The sequence below is a fragment of the Malurus melanocephalus genome, unplaced genomic scaffold (assembly GCF_030028575.1).
Source record: "Malurus melanocephalus ecotype Western Australia unplaced genomic scaffold, MMel_1.1 scaffold_71, whole genome shotgun sequence".
Classification (NCBI taxonomy): Eukaryota; Metazoa; Chordata; class Aves; order Passeriformes; family Maluridae; genus Malurus; species Malurus melanocephalus.
In genome coordinates this window covers 1,503,034-1,515,194 of record NW_026623303.1, presented here as the reverse complement: position 1 = coordinate 1,515,194, position 12,161 = coordinate 1,503,034, and the positions used below count along the sequence as shown (strand labels likewise).

Here is a 12,161-nt window from a genome sequence, read left to right as displayed (position 1 = left end):
AATTATCTCCAGTGAGGGAGCTTCCACAACCCCTCTGGACAACCTGTTCCAGTGCTGTCACCTGCACAGCAAAGAAGTTTTTCCTCATATTCAGATGGAAGYTCCTGTGCCTCAGTTTCTGCCCACTGCCTTTTTCCTGTTGCTTGGTACCACTGAGAAGCGCCTGGATCCATTCTCTGAMATCCTCCCTGCAGATACTGATAAGACATTAGTAAGCTTTATCCTTTAACCATCCTCACTGCCCTCCACTGGACCWTCTCCAGAAGCTCCATGCCTCTCTTGTACTGAAGAGCCCAGAACTGGACCCAGCTCTCCTGATGTGGCCTAACCAGTGCTGAGTAGAGGGGGCGAACCACCCCCCTTAACCTGCTGGTAATGYTCTTCCTAACTGCACTCCAAGAWATCACTGATCTTCTTGGCCACAAGAGCACACTGCTGACTCATGGACAGCTTGTTCTCCAACAGGAAATATCCCTTATAGGGCTATTCTGGATACAGGGAGTKTCTAACAGAACACTGCAAGACAGATAGCTGCCCAAAACAAAGGGAGTTGAGTCCTATGCCTCACCTGTACAAATGCAGTTCTATGCATTACAGAATACACGTCTTTATTAAAAAGAACCATGCTCAAATCATAACTACACTGTCTTCTATCATACAGGAAGGATGTGACAGAGTAAGATGCCAGTTCTCAGACAGCAACTGAATGCCTTATGCTCATTTCATACAAAACATTCCTCAATTTTATAATTGTGTAGTCACAATTTAATGCAGATTTGTTTTGAAAGAGAAGTGGGGAGACCAGCAACACTGAAAACATCAGAAGTTTTGTATTCTGGACAGTAATTCAAGAGGGATTTAGAGAAAAAAAAAGTAAATTCTATGGTGAACAAAGCTTTTCAATTAGTAATGAAGATGAAAAAGAAACCTGCAAAGGCATTCTTGTACTAGTAAGTCTTCCATGTATTTCCAACACCAAAAAGTTCTAAAAACTACTTCTCTTTCCAAAGGCCATCTACACTTCTGTCACAAACACCTTTAAGCAGAATCACACTGCTGTCAGAATACATTTTATTTTACATACTGTTTATACTCTGAATTCTTCCCACTCACTGAAGCATTTATGAAACCAGGCTCTATTGCCTTTACTTTGGTCACACTGGCTTTTTATGCCTTATATTGTTATGTTTCTACATTCTCTCTCTCTGACTACTGATCAGAACAAGTTGTTCAGATGAGAACTTTCTACCCACCTCCAACTGCCTAACAGCACCTGTGCCATGACAAAGGAACGAATTTCATTCTTAGCATACATTCCAGCCACTTATATTCTCTTTCCTGAATACAGAAGGAATATATTAACAAACTGTTAAACCTGAGTATTTGTTTTACACCGACGACAGTCTTCCCGGGGCTTTTTACCCTTAATATTTCAATTAAAGATCTATTTAAGCCATATAATACATGCATCTGTATGTTCTCAAACTTGGCAATGACAAGGGCAAACATGGATTGAGGAATGTATTTGTGCTTAATATCAACATATGGTRTCTTAAATTATTTCCTCAAATCTCTGCTGACCTAAATTGCGCACACAACAGGAAACAMTGATGATACATTTTTATTCACAAACTAACTTCAAATGCCAAATCAACAGACTCTTTCAAATAAAATTCTCTTAAAACTTMAGAAATTTAGACAAGTGTTTTTTTGCCATGAAACACTTCCCTGAAGGAATTATCCTTAGGGCAGAAATTATACATAATCTCTTGAATCTGAAACCATCAGCTTTTTTCTATCAATGACTTCAATGATCCTGGAGAAACATATGCCCAGATTAACTTGGCATTTATAAATATGTGCACCTTTGTCAGTGTTCTTTTCTATTCTTACTGGACGCCATTCTTCCACACTTTCCCCAAGTCTGTAGCAYCGAAAGTTCAAAAATCAAATTAGCCTAATATTGTTTTGGTAATTCCCCTCTGATTTGAAGTTCTATAACTTGCAGGGTTCTTTTGTCACAAATTAAGTCACAGCACTTGTGTCTCAATGTTTAAATTCTTTTTCAAGACCACCATTTATCACATCAGTTTGGTACTTCTTGAAAAGAACCCACACACTATCCACCTCTGAATTTTTTGCACTTACTTTTGACAGGCCATCAGCTGGCACAGGTTTGCTCTCTATTCCAAATATTTCACCAGTATCTTGAACTTCTTAAGCAATGCCTTTGCATTTTACACTGAGCAAAATGAGCAGAATAGACTTTCAAACAGCAAACGAGGAATTAAGAGGTTGATACAGCGGTTTTTTTTCCTCTCATACTAACTAATCCCATGCATTTTTGTTATATTCAGTTGCAAGTTTCGTTGTTTGAAAGTGAATTACCATAAATCTCTGCATGCTGAGACACAGAAAGCCCTGAGGTACGAAAAATGAGCTGCTAATGAGACACTATCAGAACTGCTATCAGTTCAATTTCTTCTTATTTTTCTTATTTTCTCATGCTACTTTTGTTGCAAATTTTCTAAGTATTTTTAGTTCTCTTGCACAGAAATCTGAGGTTCAGTTTTACCTTTTTATGTTACATCTTCTGTACACTCCATCACATTAGAAAAACAGATGTTCAAATTCTATTTCAAAATGCTATTTCAGAAAATATTTACCTTATTACTCCCTCCAAGTAGSAATAGTCTTATGTACATTATGGGTTAAATTACAGATAAAATTTCATCAAAGCATGTTTTATAGCAGGAAGACTGATATCAGGATATTGTTCAATAAAAACTGAAAACATCATTAAAGTCATTCCAACAATCTTCTGAATCATTATTTATATCATATCCAACTTTTATCATGTTACCCATTTTTACCAGATACTGAAATGTGTGAAATGTCTTCGCGTTTTAAGTATGTTTATGATCATAAAATTCAGAGTAAGAAAAAACACAGTAATTATAAAGTCAGAGGAACTCAGTGGTAAAGCTCCAGTATACAACTGAACGGGGTCTAAATTATTTCCTTGAAGYCATAAAATCACTTAAGGCAGAGATGTAACAAAACACGTCATTAAACCACTAAATGTTACATATCCTATATACTTTTCCAGTTTTGACAACTTGCATATACCATTTTGAAACACAAATGGTTCCATTTGTTGAAAGCAATCTTGAGTGGTACCTTAAGAGAACAAACTCAGAAATATACAGTCTTCCAGTTATTATTTAAGACAGCAAAGTTTTTAATTTCAAATGCACAGTACTTACCCGTGCAAAGTCAAAGGCATATCTATAAATAAGTTTAAAATTGGTAGGCTCATTTAATAAAGATCTCAAGTAATCCAGAGAATTTCTCAATTTTTCTGTAGTATCACACCTACAAAACAAGCACAAAGTGAGTTTAGAGTCTGCATTCTTATAGAGATTCTGATATTCTAGGAAAGAATCTCTAACATGTATCACTGTTCTGAACATTAACCTGTTTAAAATGCATCACTCTGTACAGAGGCATGTTTATGAGTCTGTCTGCATAAAATGCCTTATCAATCCCACAGTGTGACAYGAAACAAACTTAGATAAAGCAGCAAAGTCTTGCACTGGGACTGACTGGCTTTGTGAAAAATGCATTCTCCAACAGATTAAACTAAAAGTTTGTCCATGAATAGCAAACAACCAGCAAACCAAAGCAGTGAAAAATATTTCTAAAGTCCTGCTGAAACTACAGAACTTCCTACACAGCTTTAGTAATTCTCTTCTAGAAGTTAAGTCAAAACACAGTGCTTTCTTTCTCCAACTCTCTATGAAATGTGATTATTCAACTATATTTATGTTAATTCTGCCATAAAAATAAGGTCTTAACCGGAAAAAGCAACTMTTAGAAAGAACAATGCAGATTTACCGTTTATATTATTTGTATTATTTAGCATTTTAAACCACTCTAACTATACCTGTTAACTATAACTGTTATATATACCAATATCTAACAGATGAGTGCAATCCAGCAACAAAGACAGATGTCCTTGGGGACAGAAAGTGTGTAAAACCTCACCACATTTTTAYTGAAACTGCAGACATTTTAATCCAACTGTATTTATATGCGCAACTGTCAAGTTTCAAGTTGTCTCTAAGTGACCRTATCATCATAAATCAGACCAAAAACTTATGACTTCTACTCCATGGTAGAGCTCTCTGCTTTAGGTGTTATGAGTCAAAACACTCGAGTGTGTTTTTTCTGAAAAGCTGTGTTTACTGTAATAAACTTCAGAGAATTTTCAAAGCACTTACTGTAGTGATGTCATTCCTTTCAACCATTCTTGTAACGTAAAATAGCCCATGTTTTGTGCATCCAACTTCCATGCTAGYACAAGCATAACTACCTGTTTTAAAGAGAAAAAACATGGAGAATAAAGAGTTAACAAAATGATCCATGTCTTTTTCAAATAACCAGTTTAGGAGGATACAAATGCTTTTACTTGTATAAGTGGGAGTTCAGAACTTTGCTACATTGTAAGTCCCCGTGAGTGACAAACCTGTACACAATCGAAATGAAAAAAAGGTAACAGTGTAAATAAAGAGAGTGAACGTCCACCTGAGTTATCAGTAGGTACTTCAAGGGAGTTTGTGCAGTCATCTCATGAGCAACACAATGAGGAAGATGAGTTGGTACAAAAGCTACAGAAAAGGTTCCCCAACCTAACAAAAAAATTTCAATACCAGTTTGACAAGTATATCTAACATTTGTTAAACCCCCATCTCAATAAAYATCAGTTGTAATCCATGAAATGATCTGAAGCTAACAATGATCCCACAATTGAAGCAGATGTTAAGTAAAGCTAGATGAACTAACATTAACACACACTGAAACAGAGGCTGATACATAAACACTCCAGTTTTGCTCAAAAGGAAAGTGTCTTTGTCACATCTCACACAGAAGAMCAAAGCAATAAATAATTTAGATAAAGCAATACCTTAAGATTATCATCTTATTCATGAATATAAGAAATCACTTTTGACAAATATATKACTGAAAAGCTTGCAGAAAAAAAATAACCAAGTCAATTAAATTTACAACTCCATTAACAGCAACCATTAACTAGCTGATGTTAGTGCAGCTCTGTACAATTTTTAATGGGAAATCAGAGTACCTGCTTATATATCCAAATGTCAGCATAAATTACAACACTTATTATTCTTATAAACTCTGAAATTAGCAAATTACATGCCATTTTTTACAGCACATCTTTCCCAGCCACAATCCTCATTTACTTAGATGACGCTCCATGACTTCTGCAAAAGACAGGACTTGCAAATGCATTTAAAGAACAAAAATTAGGCACTAAGAAAAAGCCTGTACAAGGCATAATTGTTTTTTAAATCTTATTCATTTTWTATATATATATATAYACACACACACACACATGTATATAATATGGATCTTCAAATACATTTCTATTCCTTATTTGTTTTTTGAAATGGTATAATGGCAGTATCACTAATGCCCACAATATTTGAAATCCCTTTCTCTCCTAGAAAACCCAGAGGAAATACTACTCGTTAGGTAGTTGCTATATTAAATCTTGAATGTTATCTCATTGTTTCAGAAAGGACAACCATCAGGCTTTTTTTATTTTTTTTCTTTAAGATCTCTCCTTTTCTATGGAGACTGAACGTTGGTGCTAAAGTGAAAGAGAAGCAGTGGCAGCAGACATGAGTTTTTAAAGGTTGACAGTCTGGGGTTTAAAATAACAGCAAGTTGTTCCCCAATGTGTTTCAAAAGCTCCCTGGTTCATATTTCTTAATTTTTTTTTTAACTCCCAATAATTTTTTAAATTTTTCGTGAAAAAACAAGAGCTGTAAAGACTGGCTCAWGTACACCATAGCAGACTAGGCACTTTTAAAATGGATTCTAAACTTACATTTTCTGGTTCAACTCCAATGTCTTCACAAAATTTCTCCATACCTTCTGGCCCTACAATGTCATCTGGGCCTGCAAACAAAATACATTTTACTGATCTCTAAAAATTAAAACAGCCTGCCCTTTTCAGCACAAAGGAAGAACAATCACACAGTACAACCTTTCATACAGTTTCTTTTGACATGAAATAAGTATTTTCACACATACTATCAGACTTGGATACACTTAAATCTTTATCTCACCTGAAAACAGAAACTGCAAAACAACTTYTCTTCCCTGCCAATTTTTCTACTCATTTACTGAGGTAATCTTGGAAGTGTAAATTAACAAGATTTTTAAGAATACATTTAAGACTAACAGAACACCCACATAGTATTACTTGACTTAGATGAGTGGACAATAGTTAATGAAACTCATTCCTTAGTTCAAATCTCTACTGTTACCGTAAAATCAAATCACATAAAAACATGATGTATAGCTAWACAGGATACAAGACATTATCATTTCCAAGATCTCATTCCTCATTATTGTCTCATATACTATCTTTATATAAAAATGTTCTCCTGCTTATTCATATTGCTACACCACRGCCATACATCATCCAAACAACAGTAACTGCAATGGGAAGAAAATAATGAATTACAGTTATTTCTTCGTCTACTTAAAAGGAAAAAGATTCAAAATACAAATGCTATTAAAATGCACTACTAATAAAACGTGGTCTTAAATCAAGATATTTGCAATCTCTATAATACTCCTGAAAAACTTATTGAGGAATTAAGAATTGTACTRTGCAACTCTATTTTTAAATACACTTTAAGTATTTGAACTATTTTGACAGAATTATTTTACTCATGTTTCAAAGGGCTCATTTGAAAAAAAACACAGGCTTAAGTGCCTACTTTCCTCCAATATAAAAACCACATGTGAAAGAAGGCTAGGGTTTATAAACAGAAGATCAATCTGTATTTTATTATTAGGTAATCTTTCCTAGAAATAACAAGGTTTAATGATGTCTTTTCCCATCTTCTCGTGATAGCGTCTCCATTCTCTGAATGTATGCAATGGCCTTTAAAAAGATTTATTCTTAATGCAAAAACACACCAAGGAAGGGAAAAAAAAACCAAATGCAGTGTCAACTGTCTGCATACATAAAGAAGCCTTATGAAGCAAGAACATCAGAGATTATTCCTTGAAAATTCAATTTTCAGAATGTTACTCAATACTCAACACTCAAACAGAATTGTACTCTCCACTTTTCTCTGTTTTATCTTGGTGTGTGCATCCAGTGGAAACACCAAAGCTCTTTCACAAACAGCCTTCCTTTCATCGTTTCTTTCCATTAAAGTCTTGACAAAAATGAGTCATGCCTGTTGCTAGAGCAAAAAATAAATCAGGCTGGTCAGAAAGGCAGAGAATCTAACAGGTTAGATTTAGCTTGACTTTGTCTGAATCTCCTCTCACAGTGCCACAGACAAGCAAGACCTCAAAGTATTTAATTTTATTTATATAATTTTATTAGAGAAAAAAAATGTTTATTACATCAAAATAAGCCATTCTTCATTATGTTTAAAAACTAGGCAAAACAGAACAAGCTGGGAGACATGTTATCCAGAAAACTGCAAGATGACAGTAAACAACTGTAAAACAATTMAATTTCTTTTTGGTTTTTACAATCATGAGATCATTTTTCCCCATACATCAAATTCTTCCTTTCAGAAAAACACATGTAGGAAAATAAATACAACAACCAACTTCACTATTAAAGGATCATTTTTTGTGACTGCAGACCATAATTAACAATCCTAGAAGTAAYAGCAGAAAAAAGTTCTCAAACACAAGGGCAATAATTAATAATACAGGCAACCTTCCCTATACCTTGTGAAGAAAAACTATCTGATAAAACTAGTATAGGATACTTGAATTCATACAATTCTCTGCTTGAAACCTTAAGCACCAGATTCAGCAGGAACAAAACTAATTTTACTAGCTCCCTCACTTTTTGGCTTTTTTTAAAGACACACCACTTCTCCTGAGGCTAATTCTGTACTATCCAACACTAACATGGTAGATCACAGAGAGGTAACAACATTTCCAACCAAAGTACAGTTTTAACTGTGTTTTGAATAGTAAAGTATTCATGTTCCAAAACATTTTAAGTTGCACACCTTCTGTATTCTTTTTATAGGAAATAGACAAAGCCAAAATTCAACCTCAAACTCTTCATCTTCACACTACACAGAATATAAGGAAAGTTTAAGACTTTTAYAAAAAATCCTTTATATTCAGTCTTTCGAAAGCCGAGTTAATGCAGTTTTCATATTCCAATATAAAATAAATTGGTAGGAAATAAAATTTGTAGGAACAAAATTATTGATAGGAAATAGGCATTTCACACTTACCTGCATATTCATAGAACCATTCTAAGCATCTCTTACTTGAAAAGACTTCTTCCTCTGCTTTTATTCTAGTTGAATCGTATTTTCTATACATACTTAGAAAAAAAGAAAGAGAAATAAGTAATTAATTCATCAATGTTGTTTAAAAGCAATCTCTTAGTCAACAGCCACTCTTAGCAGAAACATTATTCCTTTTAGTTTACCCAACATTCTGTCCTCATGTCCAGTCATCTGGAACGCTATTAAGAATCACTGAAGCTAAATACTTTGCTCACTCTGCCATACTTCCACTGATTCATAATCATTACCCATGTAAATGCCCTTTCCCGAAAACGAATACAGGTTAGTTCAAATTCAAGCTCAAACTGTCCTAAGTTCACAGTAAGGCCTGTGCCTTACACCACCAGCTATCACAATCAACTCATCAGATGCAATCTGGCTGTGGATCTAAGGCCAGAGTAATTCCACATCACAGTCAATACAGGTTCCACCTCTAGCTGTGCACGTACTTTGGGCACTTTGAATTATTAACTAAAGAGAACTGCAAATACTCTTTTTGCCACCCCAAAAAAATCGTACAAAAGGCATAAAGGCCAAAACAGCCATGACCTACACTTGTATTATTATAAAGCCAGTAAGCTGATAACACGAAAGAACCACAGAGAAAATGTTTTAAGTCCTAATCAATAATAACTCAAGGAACGTCATTCATCATGGAACCACCTGAAAAGCCGGATTCTTCCCCCAGGGATTACCAGCAGGGTAATGCTCTTCTCCTTCGACACAAAGTGTAAAGAATTTAAACTACACTAAAGAAATAAGTTTAGTATCTGAAACACCTATAGTACAGAAGACATGGCAGAAGTTGAAGGGTTACTCCACCCTGGTTAGACTTTCTGAAATAGGGTCAAAATCATTTGTGCTTTCTAGAAGAAAGACTAAGTCCAACTAGCTGTCCACTGCTGCATATGCATTCTTTGATCCATTTCCACCACTCTGCATTAGCCTGAGCTTATAAAGGCTGAAAAAAGCAACAAATATATGGTTTAGTCTAGAGAAGATAGCCAAGAACAGCTCAGTCAAGTGTTCCAAGCATGCACAGCTTCCTCTTACAATGTCAAATCCTGCTGGGGGAGGACAATGAAGCAGCGAACTGGTTCAAGGACGATTTTGAAACAATCTGAATGATGAAAATAATTTGGAGTTAATTTCACCACTGTTTTGTCCTTCTGGAAAGACATGTACAAGACACCTAGATTTATGAGTTTAGAGTACACTGATCCCACCATCCTCCACTCAGCTCAGCTATCAGCTAGGAGGAACTGTAGCTAGAAGCTAATGGCACACAGATCATTCTGACAGGAATTCAAAGAAATATTTCATGTTTACTGTCATAGTTCCTTTAAGGCAGCTAACCTTTAGAAAAGTAATACTAGTCAGAACAAAATGATAAATTACTAATTGGAAGGCAAATACAAATGAGGCTCTTAAGAAAAATTGACACTGCACTGAAACACACTGATCTGCAAAAAACTAGAACACTGCATAGAAATGTCAGCCACACATGTTACAAATACATACTCATATACCCACAATATTAGTTTTGGKKTTTTTTTCATTTTGAAAACACTTTTTTCCTATTTGAATTACCTATTTTGCATAAGCTTTACAGCAGTTGCAAAGGAGAATGCTGACGGCACTGCTCAGTAAGTAAAGAGCTAATCCAGAAGCTCTGAGTTGGAACAATTTAYTTTTTTTTAGTAGGTCTAATAACACTTTCATAATTGCAGAATGAACTGTGATTATGAAAGACCTATCCAGTATTTTTTAAGCTATTCTAAATTCAGAGCAATCAAGACAAAGAAAGGAGGCATTCTGTCACTTGGGCAAAAGTCTTAATTATTCAGTATCGTCTTCTTTGTCACAAACAAACGTGACAAGCAACAAGTAGAATACCAAGTTGGAAACTGTACCAGGAGCTAGTCAACATCTTTATTCTATGCTCTTTATTTAAGAAGCCTGTAAGAGTACCGCTGGGACCAAGGACATGGCAAAGCCAATGTGGTTCACAAAGAAAGATATTTATCACAAGACTCAATGCTTTTTCTTACAAAGGGATGATAACCAATTGTCCTGCCCTGCTTGTTCATGTAACTCATCAACACATTAAGCTGTCAGTATGCCAACAGTGGATTTAAGAAGGAGCCCTCAAGAAACAGATTTATTGACAGAGTTATAAGTCATCTGGTATTTCAGGAAAAAACTGGTTTCAGGAAAAAACTGGTTTCCTGCATCTACAAATGGCAGAGCTAAATACTGCAGCCTGGAACAAGACATCAGTGACAGCAGTATGTGTAACAGGAATGGCAAGCAAGAACAGAAAAAAACGGCCCTCAGGTCCATGTGCCCAACATACAGCCAAGTAACTCCAACAAAAATGCTCTAGCCTCAAACTTAGGATTGKTCAAAAAGCTCCATATCTCACTACTGGAGTTTGATATTTGAGAAACCAGAACTGATTACACAAGATATTCCAGCTTGTGCCAGTTCATAAGTTCAGAAAATAAAGTCAGAAGGGATATAATCTTGAGCTATCCCCCTCTCTGCTACAAGCTAAGTAGTCACACATTCTTTAACAGTGCAGGTGAAACTGTATCGTATTTATAATGAAAAGAGACTATGCACAGCCASAACTATAAAATCATGCAACAAAAACAGCTGATGAATCTCAGATATCTTGGATGCCTCAAGCTAAAGAACTAATAGCAGATTATCTATTCTGMAAGACAAGATCACTTTAAAAAAGTATGACAAAAATGAGTAACACTAACACCAACCCAGAATTAGTGATCTCTATGTACAAAGATGAACCYTTTTTTCTCTCTGCCTACTCCAACTATTAAACGAGTTTCTCACTCTAGTCTAGCCAAATCAGCTATTTCTACTAGCAAGAGACTCCTGATCTCTGAAGTGCCTACTGAAGCAAGATGAGCAGAGAGATGCAAACAAGTAAGCAGACAAGTATCTAAGTTYACTCAGCCTAGGACAACTTGGTTCAATCTGGCAGCAAAGAGTGAAGGTGTTTTTAAGGACTACATCCACTGAACTATCATTAACATGGATTTGATTATCTAAAGAACCATATTTACAGAGGAGAAAAACACAAACTGCCAGAACATCTGGCATCTATTTTGTATTTTGCAATACTCCTCATCTCTTTGGAATTTCTCAGTACATACTGCAAGCTGATGGAACTTGTCTTTGTTCTAATGACAGCATCTCTCGCTATGCAGAAAAATACAGACTGCTAAAGTGCACAGGTATCTTAATACTTTGGGAGTACCAAACATCCACTGAACAATTGTAAGGTTCAAACAACAAGTCCTCAATAGCTCACAGCTTCCTCAATATGACCAGCACCAGTACTTTCCAATAGATGCACAGCCATTATGCCAACTAAGTTCTGCTTGGTAATTTGCTTCTGTATGAGGAAACTGCAGCGTCAGTCACAMCCCAGAGGAGAAAGAACACACTGCTCCAAAACAAAAAAAAAAAACAAAAAAAAAAAAAAGGGGGGGCAGACCAAGCCGCAGGGAAAAAGTAAAAAACTCAGAAAGATGCCTTCCATAAAGGAAGGACGAATGAATATACCCGGTACTTTTGGTACCAGAATTTGTACCACAGTCAAAGAATGCTTACACTGAAACAGGGYTGCTAATGGGCATTTTCTCCATCATCAGTCAGAAAGGTGCATGCACAATTTTTCCCACGGTGTCTGCTATACCTGTCACTACCAGACAATACCAAAATCAGAAACTTTGCTTTTAGAATTACTCTTCTGAACCATGG

General features: G+C 35.6%; 1 protein-coding gene across 5 annotated transcripts in view; it reads right to left on the bottom strand.

Annotated features, from left to right (window-relative positions):
* DCUN1D4 (defective in cullin neddylation 1 domain containing 4) overlaps positions 1-12,161 on the bottom strand; it is a 44,834-nt gene that overhangs the window by 9,214 nt on the left and 23,459 nt on the right. For all 5 annotated transcript variants that reach the window (XM_057366783.1, XM_057366785.1, XM_057366787.1 and 2 more), the window contains 4 exons: positions 8,316-8,407; positions 5,915-5,985; positions 4,284-4,375; positions 3,267-3,375 (listed from right to left, as the gene is read on the bottom strand). In XM_057366783.1, the coding sequence (XP_057222766.1) occupies positions 3,267-3,375; positions 4,284-4,375; positions 5,915-5,985; positions 8,316-8,407 (364 nt within the window). The remainder of the gene's footprint in view (positions 1-3,266; positions 3,376-4,283; positions 4,376-5,914; positions 5,986-8,315; positions 8,408-12,161) is intronic.